General features: G+C 40.1%; 1 protein-coding gene across 1 annotated transcript in view; it reads left to right on the forward strand.

Moving 5' to 3' along the window:
* The window catches only part of cacna1g (calcium channel, voltage-dependent, T type, alpha 1G subunit), a 192,505-nt gene that overhangs the window by 44,476 nt on the left and 126,494 nt on the right, over positions 1 to 21,535 (forward strand). The window contains exons 4-8 of the mRNA XM_034132787.1: positions 12,117 to 12,273; positions 15,853 to 16,147; positions 16,991 to 17,083; positions 17,546 to 18,413; positions 20,842 to 21,212. Coding sequence (XP_033988678.1) covers positions 12,117 to 12,273; positions 15,853 to 16,147; positions 16,991 to 17,083; positions 17,546 to 18,413; positions 20,842 to 21,212 — 1,784 coding nt within the window. The remainder of the gene's footprint in view (positions 1 to 12,116; positions 12,274 to 15,852; positions 16,148 to 16,990; positions 17,084 to 17,545; positions 18,414 to 20,841; positions 21,213 to 21,535) is intronic.

Below are 21,535 nucleotides of genomic sequence, written 5' to 3' on the forward strand. Positions count from 1 at the left end.
AGGTTTAATCCCCTTGTGTGTGAGGAAATAAAAGACTGATGAGGTTAGAAGGAGTTAAAAGGGGGAAGTTGTTTACTATAAATCCGTAATTCTTCCTAAAAACAAAAGATCTTGTTATCAGTTCTCCCTACGACAAGGACACCGTCATTCAAGCGGTATTTTGTTGCTTAAAGGAGTTTTTTTTCGTGTTTTTAGTCCATTTCATTATCAGCTGAAGGTCGATGCAGATTCTCAATGCTCTAAATTCAGTTCTTTGATCACTTGGAGTCGTGCCATGGTACAGGATTCATAGAAAGCTCCCGAACATCGCTGTGATTTGTCAAAGAGATTTGAGCTGTTGTCAGCGCTGCTTTTGATCATTCAGATGCATAAGGTAGAAGGCATAAATTATCATTCTATTGAGGGAAGGATTTAGTCCATGCAGGATGTCGTAGAAAGGTACATTTTCAGATAAGCATGCATAGAAACATGTGTGACTTTTTGTGGAGATAACGAGGGGGGATGCCTACACAAACATGTCACCCCTGCACCACTCTATAGCTTCTAGTAGTGAGTGGGCAGTGAGACTGTTAAACAATTGAACTGCTGAAACAACTTCAAAAACATTCATCTGCTACTCAGTAATATGTATCTAATATCTAATATATATCATTCCAATAACTTGTATATAGACTCGTACTGCACTATTCCACATCATCACTTTATTTTATAACTATTTTTCTTTTTGTATTGCTCTTGCTATCTGTATTGTTATTATGTTGCATTGTTGGAGAAGCCTGTGACATAAGATTTTCAACAACATAATTACTCTGTAACTATGTCAGTTTGACAATAAAGAACCTTGAACCTTGAGTAGTCAGATAAAACTGTTGCAATGGATGGATTATGAGAAAATGGGACATGCAAAAGACACAACCACTTTAGGAGCAAGACACATGGATGTTTCGGTGATTTTAACTGTTTTATTGTCCTTTTCTGGCAGTTTTTGGTCAGTTTTTGGTACAGTGTCTCAGTAAAATTACAATTGTCAAAGTCTACACATCTTCCGTCACCGACTGAAAACCCACCTGTTCCCTCTGCACCTTGGCTGAGTAATTGAACTTCTGTACGTAGAGCTTAGAGTATGTTCTTGCAGGGTTCTTGCTGTTCTGAGTTTGTATCTTGACGGTTGAACGCACTTATTGTGAGCTGCGAAATAAAATGTAATGTGAAAAGAAACTGCTGCACAAAAGATCTAGCTAACTCAGTCTTGCAAATAAACCCAGCCTGTAAACAGAGTTCAGACGGTCCTTATTTCTCTCCATCAGTTTTCATTTGTCTACATATTTCACTGTATAACATCTCGTTTTAAATCTTAATCTTATTGTATTTTCATTGCATATAGTAAACTTATTAGTCTTGCAATATTCTCTTAGAACTATTTTTTTCTATTGTGGTTCTTCTTGCACTTTTGTATTGTTTGTTTTATTAGTTGCACGTCTTACATATGTCTATGTTGCATTTTTTTAGTTATTTTTCATTGCATATCTACACTGTAGCTACTTAACTGTAAACATGACAATAAAGCCCTTCCAACCTTTGAAAACTCAGCAGGTAAACAGAGTTCAGATGCATCCTCTGTCCTCTTACATTTTTCTACATGCACCGTCCTCTCTTCGGGGTCACATGGCACGCTTCTGCTGATCCACGATTCATCTTGAGATGCAGATATAGTGACCGTGGAAAGTAAGCAGAGACGCAGGTGTACTCTGCCCTCAGAAAGCCCTCTTAGTTCACAGATTACAAAACAGGCAGGCTGTGGAGCTGGAGAGGAAGCAGACCTAATCAGCCGCTGACAGATGGCTCGCCGATCTCCCGCCGCCACCATGTTGGAAACGGAGAGGCCGCCCACAGCGAGGTTGGAGAGGGCGAGGAGATGATTGTTATTGAAAATGAAATGTCCATCAGTTGGAAGGAGCAGGTTGGGAGAGGAGGATTGATTCTCTGATCCGGGAGATAAACAGACGAGCTTTGTGCTAAACAGCAGAGGTGGGAAGTAGTGGAGTACAAATACTTCATTACTGTACTTAAGTACATTTAGCTGGTATCAGTACTTTACTCCACAACTTTTTACTTTGACTTCTTACATTTTGAACACAAAGACCTGTACTTTCTACTTCTTACATTTTGAACACAAAGACCTGTACTTTCTACTTCTTACATGTTGAACACAAATACCTGTACTTTCTACTTCTTACATGTTGAACCCAAATACCTGTACTTTCTACTTCTTACATTTTGAACCCAAATACCTGTACTTTCTACTTCTTACATTTTGAACACAAATACCTGTACTTTCTACTTCTTACATGTTGAACACAAATACCTGTACTTTCTACTTCTTACATGTTGAACACAAATACCTGTACTTTCTACTTCTTACATGTTGAACACAAATACCTGTACTTTCTACTTCTTACATGTTGAACACAAATACCTGTACTTTCTACTTCTTACATGTTGAACACAAATACCTGTACTTTCTACTTCTTACATTTTGAACCCAAATACCTGTACTTTCTACTTCTTACATGTTGAACACAAATACCTGTACTTTCTACTTCTTACATGTTGAACTCAAATACCTGTACTTTCTACTTCTTACATGTTGAACACAAATACCTGTACTTTCTACTTCTTACATGTTGAACCCAAATACCTGTACTTTCTACTTCTTACATGTTGAACCCAAATACCTGTACTTTCTACTTCTCACATTTCCCAAAGAGGCTGGTTCCTTTAGTTTGAATGTGTGTTTGGTGGCGTGATCATTATTCTTTAGAGTCATTGCGTGCCTATTGATTTGAACACGATCCGTGTATCCATCATTTCCTGGTCTTCTCTAAAGAAGAGGGACCAATGAAAACGTTGTCATGTTGCCGTTGTTCAGCATGGAAACATTCATTAGCTAACAATGACATTATTGTTCTATTAATATAAAGGGAGGTCAGGTACTCTTTAAAACAGCTGCTAGTTATGGGTACTTTTTACTGAAGTACATTTCAAAGCCTCTTTACTTTCACTTGAGTAAAGAAGTTTAGTCAGTACTTCTACTTTTACCAGAGTATTTTTAAACACGAGTATCTGTACTTCTACTTGAGTAAAGGATGTGTGTACTTTAACATCTCTGAAAACGCGTCTCTGAATCAAGAGTTTCGTGCTTTGATTTATAAGCCGTCGTATAACAATCAGTCCAGGAAACCTCATTTCTTTCCAGCACAAATATTTCATGCCCACATACCTTCGGGGGAATTGCACCCACTGCCATCACTCATGTTACTAAAAAGAGCTCTGTACATCTAATATTTAAATTCAATATGAGAAAGGAGGTGTCTTTGCACATCTATTGAAGATCTATAGAAGAGATAGAGAATGCATACGTCAAAGATTGTTGGCTTTTTGCTAAATTTCGGACCCAATTTGGCTGTTTTATTTGTTGATTGGGTTTTTTTATTCCTTTGTTTTGTTGTACTGCTGATTCAATTGGGGTGTATCTCAGTCAATGAGCTGTTGGTTCATTTGACATTTTTAAAGAGGCCATATTCTGTTTATTTTCAGGTGTATATCAGTATGTAGTGTCTCTACTTTAAAGAGTCCTCTCCTGCTGATGTTCAGGTGTATATCAGTATGTAGTGTCTCTACTTTAAAGAGTCCTCTCCTGCTGATGTTCAGGTGTATATCAGTATGAAGTGTCTCTACTTTAAAGAGTTCTCTCCTGCTGATGTTCAGGTGTATATCAGTATGTAGTGTCTCTACTTTAAAGAGTCCTCTCCTGCTGATGTTCAGGTGTATATCAGTATGTAGTGTCTCTACTTTAAATAGTCCTCTCCTGCTGATGTTCAGGTGTATATCAGTATGTGGTATCTCTACTTTAAAGAGTCCTCTCCTGCTGATGTTCAGGTGTATATCAGTATGTAGTGTCTCTACTTTAAAGAGTCCTCTCCTGCTGATGTTCAGGTGTATATCAGTATGTAGTGTCTCTACTTTAAAGAGTCCTCTCCTGCTGATGTTCAGGTGTATATCAGTATGTAGTGTCTCTACTTTAAAGAGTCCTCTCCTGCTGATGTTCAGGTGTATATCAGTATGTAGTGTCTCTACTTTAAAGAGTCCTCTCCTGCTGATGTTCAGGTGTATATCAGTATGTAGTGTCTCTACTTTAAATAGTCCTCTCCTGCTGATGTTCAGGTGTATATCAGTATGTGGTATCTCTACTTTAAAGAGTCCTCTCCTGCTGATGTTCAGGTGTATATCAGTATGTAGTGTCTCTACTTTAAAGAGTCCTCTCCTGCTGATGTTCAGGTGTATATCAGTATGTAGTGTCTCTACTTTAAAGAGTCCTCTCCTGCTGATGTTCAGGTGTATATCAGTATGTAGTGTCTCTACTTTAAAGAGTCCTCTCCTGCTGATGTTCAGGTGTATATCAGTATGTAGTGTCTCTACTTTAAATAGTCCTCTCCTGCTGATGTTCAGATGTATATCAGTATGTGGTGTCTCTACTTTAAAGAGTCCTCTCCTGCTGATGTTCAGGTGTATATCAGTATGTAGTGTCTCTACTTTAAAGAGTCCTCTCCTGCTGATGTTCAGGTGTATATCAGTATGTAGTGTCTCTACTTTAAAGAGTCCTCTCCTGCTGATGTTCAGGTGTATATCAGTATGTAGTGTCTCTACTTTAAAGAGTGTGTGGGAGAAAAACAATACAACACACTGCAGCAAAGGGAAAACCCTAAATAGCATAATAGGGCCTATTTAAGTTTGTCAATACAGTGATTTTGCGGCATTAACATTCCTGTCATCCAAGATATTTAGGATTGTTAAATGTGTGATGAATGAGAGAATAAGTGGTGACAGAGCAGGGTTATATTCTCCATACACAGCTGTCAGGTGTGTGTGAAGCATCACAGTGTGACTGTTCTCTGAGCAGATGTCAGGTGTGTGTGAAGCGTCACAGTGTGACTGTTCTCTGAGCAGACGTATCTCCTCTCTGATCTCAGTGATGAAAGCAGTTATTGCTCCGCCTGCTGCGGACACTAATCTCAGCTTCTGCTCCACCTCAGGCAGCGCTAAGCAGCATGCTAACAGCTCAGCACATCACAGTGTGTGTGCTCAGTGTGTGTGTTTGCCTGCAGGGAGGAGAGGGATGTGTGTTATGCTCTTTTGAAAGCATTGCACCAGCACTGACAATGGTTTGGATTTGTTGAAGCGAATGTAGGTGCAGGTTTTCCGAGTTTGTATCTTCATGGTTTATTGCGCTGATGGTAAGTCGCTAAAATGTAATGTAATGAAAGTGTTGAAGCCATTTAGAGTCTTTGAATTTCTAATGACAATATGTCACAAGTTAATTTAGTTTTGGTTTCTTTATAAAGGAAATATATGACTTCAGTGCAATCATAACTAAATTGAGCACAGTTAAAACTATAATTAAAAAGATAATCAAGAAATGGAGGAAAAATTGCTCAAAATAGTATTTTTGTTTTAATATTTTTTGTAAACAGATAATTCACATTAACAGCTAATTTATCCAAGCAAGGTGTATCAAATAAATAACTTAAGAACTGTTTATCTACTTTCTTTTTAATCCAGAATTTATAGTCACACTTTTTGAATGATCTTTTTGGGGGAATCCTACCGGAGTATATAATCGGTTCAACCATTTGTTTATTTCACTAAACCATATTCTTTTTGCAAATGTGTTTTGGACACACATCACCTACAGATAATTTAAAGATGAACAATAAATGATGAAAGCCCCCCTACAGTCTAAGCCTATCAGTATAGCAAGGAGTTAGAGCCAGCCCTAACTATAAGCTTCTGCCAAAAAGAAAACCTTTCCTTAAATCTCTTTTACCATTTTAAATGTGGCGTGTCTTTGGGAGTTTTTCTTTGGTCTAAGGACAAAGGGGTTTTACGCTCTACACACTTTTAAGCCCTCTGAGATGTATCATTTGAGATATTGCGCTATAAAAACACCATTTGATTTGATAACCTCAGGAGCGTAAAACACTAGGACTTCAATGTGTGTGCTGCTCGTTTATGACTAAAGACAGAAAGACAGAGTTCCCGTTGTGGAGTCATGCAGGTCTGTGAGCGTGTTTGACAGCAGCTGAGTGGATCACAATACTCTTTCTTTCAGGGCAATTATGTTAAATGGATACGCTAGCAAAGAGCAAGTGGCTGCAGGCGATGACTCACTGTTTCATTCTTACATAACTCTGCACTTCTCTTGAATCATGTTTTTCTTGTAAACAGCACTGCAGCTCAGCATTTAATAACCTTTCCACAGCGCCATTATGATTCTCATCTCACACTGTGATTGTACACAATGCTAATTAAACGGAGCATACAGTGGGTAATGTGGCAGCTATTAGTCAATGAAATGACTTGTAACCAGTGTAGAATCTACTATGGATAGATGATGGAGGGTGGATGGTTGATTGATGGAAGGATGGATGGATGGTTGGTTGATTGATTGATGGATGGATGGTTGAATGAATGGATGCATGGACAGTTGATGGATGGATGGTTGGTTGATTGATTGATGGATGGATGGTTGAATGAATGGATGCATGGACAGTTGATGGATGGATGGTTGATTGGTGATGGTTGATTGATGGATGGAATGGAAATACAGATGGATGGTTGAATGAATGGATGCATGGACAGTTGATGGATGGATGGTTGATTGGTGATGGTTGATTGGTGATGGTTGATTGATGGATGGGATGGATATACGGATGGATGAATGGAAAGATTGATGGATAGATGGATGGATGGATGGATAGGTGGTTTATGTGTTGATGGATGGACGCATGGATGGACTCAGTTGATGGATGGATGGATGGTTGATTGGTGATGGTTAGTTGATGGAAGGATTTGTCGATGGATGGACGCATGGACAATTGATGGATGCATGGATGGATGGAAGGATTGGTGGTTGACGGATGGATGGATGGATGAATCAAATCAAATCAAATCAGGTTTTATTTATATAGCACATTTAAAAGCGATTTTTGGTCGAGCCAAAGTGCTGTACATGTAATAAAAACACATTACTACAAATCACAATAAACGACAATAAATTACAACAGATATATCTTAAAAACAAAATAAAAATAAAACACACGGAAAAGTCAGGAGTCGTGCTCCGCTCTAACTAGAAAGCCAGAGAGAAGAAGTGTGTTTTTAGTTTAGATTTAAAAACCCCTAGGGTCTGGGTCGACCTCACATGGAGGGGCAGAGTGTTCCAGAGCCTGGGGCCAGCTGCTGCGAAGGCTCGGTGCCCTCGGGTTTTGAGCCTGGTCTTGGGCACTACCAGCAGCAGCTGGTCAGCAGACCTTAAAGCTCTGGCTGGGGTGTAGCGCTGGAGGAGTTCAGCTATATAGGCCGGAGCCAGCCCATTTAGTGCTTTAAAAACAAATAAAAGGAGTTTAAAATCAATTCTGATGGATGGATGAATGAATGGATGTATGGTTGGTTGGACGGAAAGATGGATGGATGGATAGGGTTGATGGATGGACGGATGGATGGATGGTTGTTTGATGGAAGGATGCAAGGATGGATGGATGGATGGATGGATGGATGAATGGATGGATGAATGGATGGATGGATGCATGCATGCATGGAAAGTTGATGTATGGATGGTTGGTTGGCTTGTTGGTTGATGGATGGAAGGATGGATGGATAGATAGACGGTTGGTTGGTTGGTTGTTTAATGGAAGGATGGATGGATGGTTGATGAATGGATGGTTGATGAGATTATGAGGCACATTTTCTGTTTGATTCTCATCTCACACTGTGATTGTATACATTGCTAATTAAATAGTGCCTACAGTGTATAATGTGGCAGCTATTATTCAATTGTAACGTCTTAAAAACAGTTTTTTTCAAGAGTTTTGGTTTTCATTTATTCACTTTTCTTTGGCGTCTCTTTCTCCACAGCTGGGTTTCACATTACACAACCAATGCATGTAATCCCCCCACTGTCACTCCTTACCTTTACCCCTCCCCTCCCTGCCTCCCCTGGCTGTCTTCCCCTCATTTGTTCTCCTTTTCTTTTCCAAAATCCTCCTTGTTTTCCAACCATCTGTCAACACCAAACGTCCCTGTCTCAGTGTGTACCCACATACATTTTTTAGGATCCTTCTACAAATATGAAAAGTTTCTCCTGCAGTTTGGTGAGCCGCTCCCAGATGGCTCAGTTTAGTTCGGAATGGGATTTAGTTTTTACAACATGTCGGGTAAATATTTCATTTAGAGGAACACGGATTAGCATGCTAACATTAGCGTGTTTGAGTTGTTCTAATGAGGTCTGGCTCATACTGTATGTTTGGATAGATTTATTTAGAGACATCCATCTGACCGTTCAAGGAAAAAATGGACGGACTGTCAAAGGACGATCAGAAGGGCTGATGTAGAGAAATCCATTAATCTAACTCCAAATGATTGATGGAAAAATGGACGGACGGACGTTCAATGGGTTTGGATGGATGGAAGAATTAAGGAAAGACCGACAAACATCCATTAATTTATCTTACCGTTTAATTGGATGGATGGATACATAGAGAGACATTCATTCGTCCATCCATATAACCTTCCAATGGATTTTTGGACAGACAAATGGATTGGAGAGTGCAGGGATGGATGGATGGACGGATGGATGGATGGACGGATGGATGGATGGATGGATGGATGGATGGATGGATGGACGGATGGATGGATGGACGGATGGATGGATGGATGGATGGATGGATGAATGGATGGACGGATGGACGGATGGATGGACGGACGGACTAGTGGACTGATGGATCATTAAATAAATGGATGAAAACATGGATCGACGGAGGATGGATGGACAGACGGACAGAAGAAATAACAAACGGACGTATGGGTATACGGACGAACAGGTGGATGGATAATTAAATAAACGGATGGAAAGATGGACCAACGAAGGATGGATGGATGTGAGGATGGATGGACAGACTGTTAGATGGATGGAGTAACATACCACCCAACTCTGTCAAATTGATAGATGTGGGGTTGGATGGATGGATAGATAGAAAGAAACAAGTGCCTGAACATAAGAGCAAAATGTGAGCTGCAGCAGCAGAGGGACGGCCAGATTTAGCAGAGGGAGTGTGTGGGCGGCAGGAAGTGTGTGTGTGTGTGTCTCTGTGTGTGTGTCTCTATGTGTCTCTGTGTGTCTCTGTGTGTGTGTGTGTGTGTGTGTGTGTGTGTGTGTGTGTGTGTGGTGTGTTGTGTGTGTGTGTGTGTGTGTGTGTGTGTGTGTGTGTGTGTGTGTGTGTGTGTGTGTGTGTGTGTGTGTGTGTGTGTGTGTGTGTGTGTGTGTGTGTGTGTCTGTGTTGTCAGAAACTTGAGGGAACACTGTCCAGACAGAGTCGGGGATGTTCTGTATGAAAAGCAGCTCTGTTAGTGTGGCGTTAATTCAGAACAAACTGGAGGTGTACCGCTGACACTCGGTCTGTTACAAATCTCTGCACTTCCGTTTGACTCAGAACAAAATGTATTTTTAACCTTAATTCATCCGAGGAAGGATGCTGCCGAGCACACTTTCTGTTTTCTACAACGGCCTGCTTAATATTTACACAGATGCACACTTCCACACCAACATCTGACACTGCTGTGAATGCTTTCTTGCAGGAATCAGCACTGTTGGCTTTTGTTACACTGCAAGGTGTTGCATTGTCATTGATATAAAGAAATCCATACTTTCCTGGTTTTATATTAAAGCAGCAATGAGAGCCATATGCCCAACAACAAGCATTGGCTTTTACTGTCAAGGAGCTAATAACAACCCATATTTACTTTTATGCCGGCGGCAATTGAGGAAGTAAGGTGTAGTTTTTAAAAGAGCCATAGAGTCTTTTTCAGGATCGTGTTGATGGATGGGTTGAACAAACATAGGACTTTTTACCCAGGATACCACTGTGACGTATATGAAACCAACAGATAACATGCATTTTAATAAGTAGATACAATACAAAGTTAGTACTAAACCATTCATGTCTATGTCAAGTTGTAACGTAACCAGTGTTGGGACTAACGCGTTACAAACTAACGCGTTACTGTAACGCAACTACCTTTTGCGGTAACTAATAACGTTACTAGTTACCTATTCCCATTCAGTAACGCCGTTATAGTTACTGTGATTTAAATGGGTGCGTTACTGCGTTACATTATGTGATCCAACTGAACCGAATCTCCCTGCGGATGTAACTTACAGGCGAATACAGTGATGTCCTCTCACAGTACCATGGAAAAGTGAAAGTGACCAGAGAGGAGTGATGATTGGTTAACGCGGGGTAACATTTCAGGGTAAGCCAATCAGAGACAGAGTTGGGCGGGTCTTGCCTTATGGGGAAAATACACAGACACACAAACACTTGCTAACACACACACATACACGGCAACGCCCACCACCAGCACACACACACACACACAATTGCAGATGCAAGTATCAGCGAGAGCAGCAGCGCATTTACAACTTGGAGATATAACCACTATTTTCAATTTGTGGGGATAAAGGACGCAAAAAATATTACGGTCAAATGTAAACTGTGTGCAGGACAGAAAGCATTGTCCACATCGAATAACAGCAATGCCAATCTCCTGAAGCACCTAACTAATGTACATGGGGCTATAAAACTAGTCGCCAAAGACCCCACCGTCTCAACCGTCTTACTGTGCCACAGAACAACACAAAAACTTGTATTTGTATTGTTATTATTTTTAAAGTAAAGTAACTTGTTACTAGTTACTTTTATAATTTAGTAACTAATAAAGTAACTAGTTACTTTTTTGAGAGCAGTGACTATAACTATTACTAGTTACTTTTTAAAAGTAACTTGCCCAACACTGAACGTAACGCATGTCCACTGCTTATTTGAACCCAAACCATGATCTTTTGCCACAAAGTTCAACCAAGTTCAGTAGCTAAAGTAACATTTCTTAACCCAAACCATTTATTTTTTGCCTAGGTTTAGTCAGTCTAATAGCATTGGCATATCACTCAGAAATGGACTCATCCCACTAGACCAAGAGTGACATACCATCAGCTTTGTTTGTTGTTTATTGGTAGCAGTGTGTTCATCTTCCTGGTGGTAAAACTTTCTCTTGACTTGAATGAAGTGAATCACTTGTGTTTGTGGAGAGCCAGACCTCATATTGTTTACAGGCACTAACAGCACTGCTCTTCATCTTCTAACAGTGAATGAGTCTGTGTTGACAGTCCTTCATTAAGCTGTTTAACTAATATATGAAACACAGAGAGGATAAATCGACTGCACTGTGATTCGTACTGATTCGACCGTGTGTCTTTATTATTTTATATTTATTGAACTGTAAAAAGTGTCCTGACAGCAAGTGTTTTATTCTCTCTAATTAAATAGCCACTTATGAGCAGTACATGTGTTATAATAGGCCCGAATGAGGCCTGGCTGTAAATTAAGAGACACTTCAAATAATACAATAACATATAATGACTCAAGAGTTTGCATGATAATGTTACAACAATATATAGTGGTTAGGCAGTTTATACATTTGTTTTAAATCTAATTAGTAGCTTTTTGAATGATTAAGAGAAAATATATTTACGTCTGTAAACATTTATTTAATTTTGTAATAATTTTTTTATAATTTTGAGGTTTTTGAATATCTTTTTAATATAGTTTAATTTGCATTAGGTATGTTTTACCTTTAATACTTTAAGTACATTTAGCTGATTATACTTACTTTATTAGTAGGTTGAATGCAGGAGTATTTTGTGTGGTATTGCTACTTTTACTTTAAAAGAAAGATCTGAATACCTTTTTACACCACTCCAATTACAAGGTAGTGTTAACGGGTGTAATTTGGAGGTACAGTACTCATATCAATTAAGTAATATAGCAATCACTCATATCAGCTTTGAATTGCCTCTGTGTCTGAAAATGTGCTTTATAAATAAACGTACCTTACCTTACTCATATTATAGATTTCATACAGTAAAATATGCCTAAAATCACACATGTACTGGATGTATTTCCTGTCTGTTTGACCCCCTCTCCCTCTTTCTTTCTCTTCAGGTATGCGGATCCTGGTGACTCTGCTTCTGGACACGCTGCCCATGCTGGGGAACGTTCTGCTGCTCTGCTTCTTCGTCTTCTTCATCTTCGGCATCGTGGGCGTGCAGCTGTGGGCCGGCCTGCTCAGAAACCGCTGCTTCCTGGGAAACTTCTCCATGTGAGTCAAACGTGTACTAACTCAACGGAAGTAGTGGAGTACAAATACTTTGTTAAGTATATTTTTCTGGTATCAGTACTTTACTCCACTACTTATTTTTCTGACGACTTTTTACTTTGACTTCTTACATTTTGAACACAAATACCTGTACTTTCTACTTCTTACATTTTGAACACAAATACCTGTACTTTCTACTTCTTACATGTTGAACACAAATACCTGTACTTTCTACTTCTTACATGTTGAACACAAATACCTGTACTTTCTACTTCTTACATGTTGAACACAAATACCTGTACTTTCTACTTCTTACATGTTGAACACAAATACCTGTACTTTCTACTTCTTACATTTTGAATCCAAATACCTGTACTTTCTACTTCTTACATTTTGAACACAAATACCTGTACTTTCTACTTCTTACATGTTGAACACAAATACCTGTACTTTCTACTTCTTACATGTTGAACACAAAGACCTGTACTTTCTACTTCTTACATGTTGAACACAAATACCTGTACTTTCTACTTCTTACATTTTGAACACAAATACCTGTACTTTCTACTTCTTACATGTTGAACACAAATACCTGTACTTTCTACTTCTTACATGTTGAACACAAATACCTGTACTTTCTACTTCTTACATGTTGAACACAAATACCTGTACTTTCTACTTCTTACATGTTGAACACAAATACCTGAACTTTCTACTTCTTACATGTTGAACACAAATACCTGTACTTTCTACTTCTCACATTTCCCAAACAGGCTGGTTCCTTTAGTTTGAATGTGTGTTTGGTGGCGTGATCATTATTCTTTAGAGTCATTGCGTGCCTATTGATTTGAACACGATCCGTGTATCCATCATTTCCTGGTCTTCTCTAAAGAAGAGGGACCAATGAAAACGTTGTCATGTTGCCGTTGTTCAGCATGGAAACATTCATTAGCTAACAATGACATTATTGTTCTATTAATATAAAGGGAGGTCAGGTACTCTTTAAAACAGCTGCTAGTTATGGGTACTTTTTACTGAAGTACATTTCAAAGCCCTCTTTACTTTTACTTGAGTAAAGAAGTTTAGTCAGTACTTCTACTTTTACCAGAGTAAACACGAGTACTTCTACTTGAGTAAAGGATGTGTGTACTTTTGCCCTCTCTGCCCTTAGGACTCTATGCCAGTCTATGTTTTATGCAAATTGACCCAGTAAAACCGTAGATACGATGATTTAAAGTTAATTCAAACATTTTTTTCATTTCACGGACTCAAACGTATGAACAAATGAATGTGGCCGACATTACATTGTTATATCTTCGCCGTATTTTATCATTTTACGAAGCGGAAATTTATATAGCTGTAGAGTGGTGCAGGCGTGAGTCTTAAAACGGTTGTTCTGTTGTGTATTTGTAGTTATTTTGAGTGTTTTTATAGTTATTGCACACCACTTAGACATTGTTTTTTCCTTTTATGCAGTTATGTAGTTATGTAGTGTCTCTTTATCATTGTCTTGTATCTCTCTTTTTGAGTCTTCTCTTGGCACATTCTCACCATCTTTGTGAGTCTCCTTGAAGTTGTCTTGCATCTCTTTGTAGTTGTGCTCAAAGCAAGATTCACTGAAAAAGACACAGAACAAGAACTCAGTGTCTTTGCACAATAAGGGCCTGTATTTACGCCTGCATTGGCCTTGAAAAACCTACATATCCATTTCAAACGTTGGCTGGATTTACTTGTGTATTATCGTCCTATTAGAGCTGAAATAAACCCATATGTGATTGCAAACAGCTGTGCACGACGCTCAAGGTAGAACTTGAAATAAAACCTTGACCCTGTCTTAAAGTAGGTCACACAGTGAGGTTATAGAGTCTCATAATGATGAATGAAAGAGCGACAAGCCCTGGAATAATGAGAAAAGACCCCCTGAAACATGAGCCCCCCCATGACTTATTCATGTGCATTTCTCTCTATAGGATTTATGACGACTCGCTGCTGTAATTTAAAGTTCATAATGTGCATAATGGCTTTGCTCAGAGAAGCTTGTGTCTTCTTCTTGTATCTGAAAGGTCTTTATGCATTAGACGGATGGCGTCTGAGTCATACATATATTTGTTTTAATGCCTGCTGCAGTTTATCTTGTGATAATAATATCATATTTTAGTGCTTTAGCAGCAGCTGTTTACTGCGCTGACAGTTTATTAGACTGATGGATGTGAGGAGAAACATCCCATGCGTCATTTTGGGGTGAGAGAAATCATTTCATACTGAGCTCATCAAACCAATAAGTGTTGGGTGTGAAACAGATTTTAAGATATAAACATAAATAAGAGAGTGTGAGGTGTTCCTGGTGTGAGGAAGTTAATTCCTACAGCGTAGAAATAAAGAGAAAGTTAAATACAAACACAAAGAGACCGAAATAAATATAAAGACAAATAGGTTTTATGAGACATAAAGACAGTGAACAATTCCACAACAGGACTGCAAAGGGACACAAAATGACTACAAAGTGATACAAATGAACTACAAAGAGATACAAATGAACTACAAAGTGATACTAAATGACTACAAAGAGATACAAATGAACTACAAAGAGATACTAAATGACTACAAAGAGATACAAATGAACTACAAAGAGATACAAATGAACTACAAAGAGATACTAAATGACTACAAGAGATACAAAATGACTACAAAGAGATACTAAATGACTACAAAGAGATACTAAATGACTACAAAGAGATACTAAAGGACTACAAAGATACTTTGATGTTGGTTTGACTTGATCTAGAATCAATTGCTTTTCCTTCGGTTGCCAGATGTTTAATTTGAACTTTATACATCGTATTTTTGCAACTGATTTTGGCCAATCACATTAGAGCTCCTGGAACAAATATTGTGATTTTTTAAACGTGAGGTTTTGATTCTTGAAGTTGTGAACATTGGAAAAGAAAATGATTAATGAGTTGTTGAAAATTGGTATACGTCATTTCAATGTGATTACTCGGTGCTGTAAGTTCAATGGCTTTAAAATATGAAAATATGATCGAACAGATTTACTTCCAAAAAATAACATATTCTTCTTCTTATTAACACAAAGTTTAATTCAATACCAATAAGATTTTTCTCTTCCTTAGTAAGATTAAACTTTATATATTTGTTTTATCAAAGCATTAACACACTTCTCGCAACAGAAAGCATTTTCTTTATTTGCCTTTTTCATATTTTAACATTGTTGTGCTCAGTTCACTTAAAGATTATTTTTTATAGAGAATATGCTGCTATGTGCCATTATCTATTATTTGCCACTTGCGGCCACATTGATAAATGTTCTTTAATACAAGTTATTTATAGTCTAACTTTAGGGGGAAATGTACAAGACACTTCCTCTAATGGTGTTCAAATGGGATATACATTGTAACTTTTGAAAGCAAAGAGAACATTACGTAATACAGATTTACCTCAAAATGATCCATGATTTTAACTGAATTGTGTCGACTTCTCTCTACACATGAACCTGCTCTGGAGGGCGGTGTAAATCAGTTTGCTTCACCCTGAAATATCCTCTCTTCTTCTTCTTCCCTGAAGCCCCGTGACTATGGAGCTGGAGAAATATTACCACACGGAGAACGACGACGAGAACCCGTTTATCTGCTCGATGCCGCGGGAGAACGGCATGAGGGACTGCGGCTCGGTGCCCAAACTGTACGAGGAGGGGGGGCTGCAGTGCAACCTGGACATGCTGTCCCACAACAGCACGGACAACACCACCTGCGTGAACTGGAACCAGTACTACACCAACTGCTCCGCCGGCTCCATCAACCCCTTCAAGGGAGCCATCAACTTCGACAACATCTGCTACGCTTGGATCGCCATCTTCCAGGTGAGAAGAGGGGGGGACAACAAGGGAATCAGTTTGTGAGAAAAGGGGAGATTTGTAATGATGCATAAGGAGTTCAAGTACAAATGTGCAATAAAAAGATAAAATAAAATACAAATATGTATGTAAATATAAGAAGTTCAAGTAAAATAATCAAGAGGAAATACAATAGGATACATATATCTCCTTTTGGCTACAGTTACTACATTTTCAAAAGAAAAAAACCCAAATATTTATATAAACATAAGACATTAAAGGTAGGGTAGGTAAGTTTGAGAAACCGGCTCGAGATCGCTAGAATTTGAAAATACACAGCCGGAGAAAATCTGCCACTTCCTTACAGAGCCCCTCCTCCATCACACACGAACGCGCACATGACCAATGAGGGCACGAGATAAGTTTGTGCCCAGATGGAAGGCTGACAGGCAGGTAGGCCATCCAGTTATTTTAGCCGGGCCGGCTAAAATGATTGGTCGTGCTTTTTACAGTACCACGGCTTCCACAGATGATATTTTTTTATGGATTTATTGTCAAAGCATTTAAGATATTCATTGCTATCGGGATGTTAAGAGCATTCCATGGAATATAACAAAAAGTGTATCTCGAGCCGGTTTCTCAAACTTACCTACCCCACCTTTAAAGTAAGAATGGGCACAAAAAAAAAGCATAATAATCCAATCAATTACACAATAAAACAGTAAAAGTTGCTCACAATATTAAAGTGTAATAAATACAAAAATAACGTAAAAATAAATATAATAATATATAATAAAATACAAAATATACCAATTGATAAAAGCAATTCCAAAAATAGTTTTCTGTTTTCTTTATTCCCCTCCTCTTCAGGTGATCACTCTGGAGGGCTGGGTGGACATCATGTACTTTGTGATGGACGCTCACTCCTTCTACAACTTCATCTACTTCATCCTCCTCATCATCGTAAGTGCCTCCAGCTGTTTGTGTGCTGATGATTGAACAAGTTTACAGTGTGTAGAGGACACTAACTATGTCTTTGTTACAGTGTGTAGAGGACACTAACTATGTCTTCGTTACAGTGTGTAGAGGACACTAACTATGTCTTCGTTACAGTGTGTAGAGGACACTAACTATGTCTTTGTTACAGTGTGTAGAGGACACTAACTATGTCTTTGTTACAGTGTGTAGAGGACACTAACTATGTCTTCGTTACAGTGTGTAGAGGACACTAACTATGTCTTTGTTACAGTGTGTAGAGGACACTAACTATGTCTTCGTTACAGTGTGTAGAGGACACTAACTATGTCTTCGTTACAGTGTGTAGAGGACACTAACTATGTATTCGTTACAGTGTGTAAAGGACACTAACTATGTCTTCGTTACAGTGTGTAGAGTACTAGCACTAACTAATATCCCCGTCCTCAGATCGGCTCGTTCTTCATGATCAACCTGTGCCTCGTGGTCATCGCCACTCAGTTTTCCGAGACCAAGCAGAGGGAGAGTCAGCTGATGAAGGAGCAGCGAATTCGCTTCCTGTCCAACGCCAGCACCCTCGGCTCTCTACAGGAACCGGGGTCCTGCTACGAGGAGCTGCTCAACTACCTGGTGCACATGATCCGAAAGGGAGCGAGACAAACGGCGCATATCATCCGTCACCTCGCTCGACGTGCCGGGGTTAATATCGCCGCCTCGCCCCAAGAAACAGAGTCCCAACGCAGCAAGAGAAGTAGAAGAAAACCCTCCAGGCAAGGATCGGTTACCGTTCATCACATGGCGTCCAATCAGCACCACCTACACCACCACCACCATCACCACTACCATTTAGGGAATGGTAGCATGAGGGGCATCCGGTGTGTGGAGGGTAGAGATGTGGAGGCTCATAACAACAATGGAGGCACGCTTGTTGCAACCGCCGGACATCTTGCTTTGCCACCATCAGTAACTACAGCCACGTCTGATACGAACCTGTCCACTTTGTCCAATCCTGCGTCCGATTTATCTTCAGTTATCAGTGTTTTCCACGCAGAAACTCTTCGTTGTACCCCTTCGCCAACATCTCATTCCTTCCCAATCGCCACCGCTCCAATGTCCAAATCCATGAAGAGGAACTCGGTACCTTTCGCGGGTCCGGCGCCGAAGAACTACCCGACCCTTCAGGCCCGAGCGCTCGCTGAGTCGAGACGAGCGAGTGCTGCCGCCGGCACTCTGACCAACATCAGCTTCAACCTCAATATCCCACCTGTACCGCAGGAGACACGCCCGTCAAGCCTGGTGGACACACACACTCCCACAGGTAGAACACACACAGCACACACACACACTCCTTCAGGTAGAACACACACAGCACACACACACACTCCTTCAGGTAGAACCAACACAGCACACACACACACACACACTCCTTCAGGTAGAACCAACACAGCACACACACACACACTCCCACAGGTAGAACCAACACAGCACACACACACACACACTCCTTCAGGTAGAACCAACACAGCACACACACACACACACTCCCACAGGTAGAACAAACACAGCACACACACACTCCCACAGGTAGAACAAACACAGCACACACACACACTCCCATAGGTAGAACAAACACAGCACACACACACTCCCATAGGTAGAACAAACACAGCACACACACACACAATATTATACACAGCGGGTTTCTTGACGGGCACAAACACTAAGTAAGGTTTAACAACTTCCTGATGGAGGGCTTAAGGAATGTTTGATAACTTCTTGTTGGAGAGTTTGATCAGGGTTTAATAGCTTCTTGTTTGAGGGTTAGACAACTTCCTGGTGGAGAGTTTGAGGAGGGTTTAATAGCTTCTTGTTTAAGGGTTTAATAACTTCCTTATGGAGGATTTGAGGAGGGTTTAATAACTTCCTGTCAGAGGGTCTAATAACTTCCTGTTTGAGGGTTGAAGGAGGGTTTAATAACTTCCTGTTGGAGGGTTAGACAACTTTCTTATGGAGGGTTGGAGGAGGGTTTAATAGCTTCTTGTTTGAGGGTTTAATAGCTTATTGTGTAAGGGTTTGACAACTTGTTGTTTGAGGGTTAGACAACTTCCTTATGGAAGACTTGAGGACGGTTTAACATCTTCTTGTTGGAGGGCTGATAACTTCCTGGTTGAGGGTTTATTAGCCTCTTGTTTGAGGGTTTAATAACTTTCTGTTGGAGGGTTTGATAGCTTCCCGTTGCAGACTGTGATCCAGCTACCAGTCCACCCTCTGTACCTTATCCTATCGGGACTTGAACCGATGACCCTTCGGTTGCTGAGCCAAGTCCCTACAGACTGAGCTACTGCTGCTCAAACCTCTAAACGTTTCTGATTAGCTCAATGTTTTTCTTTCTGCTGTGGTTTAATTCCTGAGTATTCCCAGTGAGAAGAGAAAACTGGAAGGGGAAACCGTGTTTGAAAACAACAGGAGTGTCTCATTCAGTCAGAGTCAATGCCTCATTTCCATATCAGTGTTAAAGCAGGTCGAGTGACAAGCCACTGGAAGCATTCCTTCTTCCACAATCATCCATTTGTTGGAGTATTGATTAGTTGTGATTAAGCCTCTCACTGTAACACTGTCCAGAGTTGGAGGTTTTTTCCGTGAGAGACAGGAAGAGTGCTAATTACGCTCGATAAATGTTAATCCCTCATGTCAAAGCTTGCAGCCAGTTTACTGCGCCGGCCAACTTCTAAAAGGCAGTGGGATCAGCTGAAGTCAGGCCAGGTCTCTTCAGGTTGTGCAGACGATGGAAATGCTGGCGACCGTCCTGTAGAAACATTACTCATAGCACACACTGCCCATCAAAGACTCACACACACAAGCAACTATCCTGAAATGTTCACCACAGATTTATTCCGAATAACAATAACATTTGAAAGCATTTTAAAGTTTTACCCTAATTAAATATGCACAGGAAACGTTCTTGTAGCACAAATGCATCAGGTTAATGAGGCCTCATGGACACACAATTTTACTAAAACAGATAAACATAACTGTGTTGAGGTTGGGTAGCATTTAGTTTTCTTGATATATTAGAAAACAACAGATCGTAATCCACAATTCAGCCTCTTTTGCTGCTCTGAAGTAGACTATAAGGACCCGAGAGAGGATGTTAACACATTCAAACACATACCTACACATATCCTCTTCTGTCTGACACACTCATGCATATTCAACATATTCAAGATAAATAACCACATCACGGGAGAGACATTGATTAGTCTTTAACAATCGGTCCTGGCTGATGTTTTATTCACTTCATGTGTTAATGCATGTTCCCCACTTTCCTCTCTCCATCATTTACCCATCGGGGGGGATATTTCATCTTGTCAAATTCCATTGGATTTGACAATTTGTCCAAACATTTTAATGGGATTTTGCTGCAATTCCCCTTCTGTTTCTCTCCGTCTGACCTTTTTGTGTTTCTTATAAAGTTAACTGCGCTGTCAATTGCATTTTCTAAGAAACATAATTTGGCCGGATTAAGTTTGTGATTGACAAACGTGATTGACAAACCTTTTTTAATACAAATTAAGGATGAGCTAGCTAGCTAATTAAAGCAGCAATCGTCACTTTGAATAGCACAGCATCCTTGTGCGATTTGAGACAACACTACACAGTCAATTTCAAGAGTTTACAGTGCCACAAAGTATGTATCTCCCTTCTGTTTGTCTCCGTCTGACCTTTCTTTTCTCCCTCGGCTGCAGCCCAGCTCTCCGGCCAGCTGTCGGTTTGTGACCTCAGCGCTGTGGACACAGTGGCTCTGACTTTTGACCCTGAGAGCTGCCCTTACTGCGCCAAAGCTCTGGCCAACGAGTCCGAGGGCGGCAACGGAGACTCGGACAGTGAGGGAATATACGAGTTCACCCAGGACCTCCACCACAGGGACCGAAGGGACAGCCGGCGGCCCAAAAAGAAGCAGCACGGGCTGTGTAGAACGGCCGGGAAGGTGGTGCGTTTCTGGAGGTTGGTGTGCGACACGTTCAGGAAGATCGTGGACAGCAAGTACTTCGGCCGAGGGATTATGATCGCCATCCTGATCAACACTCTGAGCATGGGGATCGAGTACCACGAGCAGGTTAGTGAGTTGTCTTAAATGGCATTTTTGTACATTTGCTTGTTTTGAGTGCATATGTGCGTAAGGCAAAAAGGTACAATGTGTATACGGATGGTGCACTAGTAACGGACATAGGGATTTGAACATATTGTCTTCAGTGACTGTTATCATATTTTAAATGTGTGTTTCCTTGTTTATTTACTAAATATTTGTCCTTGTTGCTGTTGCAAATGGAGCTGCTGTGATGCAAGAAACCCTTCAGACCTGATCTGAGAAAGTATTGAAGTGTTAAACCCTGGATTGTAGTTTCTTCGTTAAACCCAGCACTACACAAACCAAAGTTA

This window comes from Trematomus bernacchii, unplaced genomic scaffold (assembly GCF_902827165.1).
Source record: "Trematomus bernacchii unplaced genomic scaffold, fTreBer1.1, whole genome shotgun sequence".
NCBI lineage: Eukaryota > Metazoa > Chordata > Actinopteri > Perciformes > Nototheniidae > Trematomus > Trematomus bernacchii.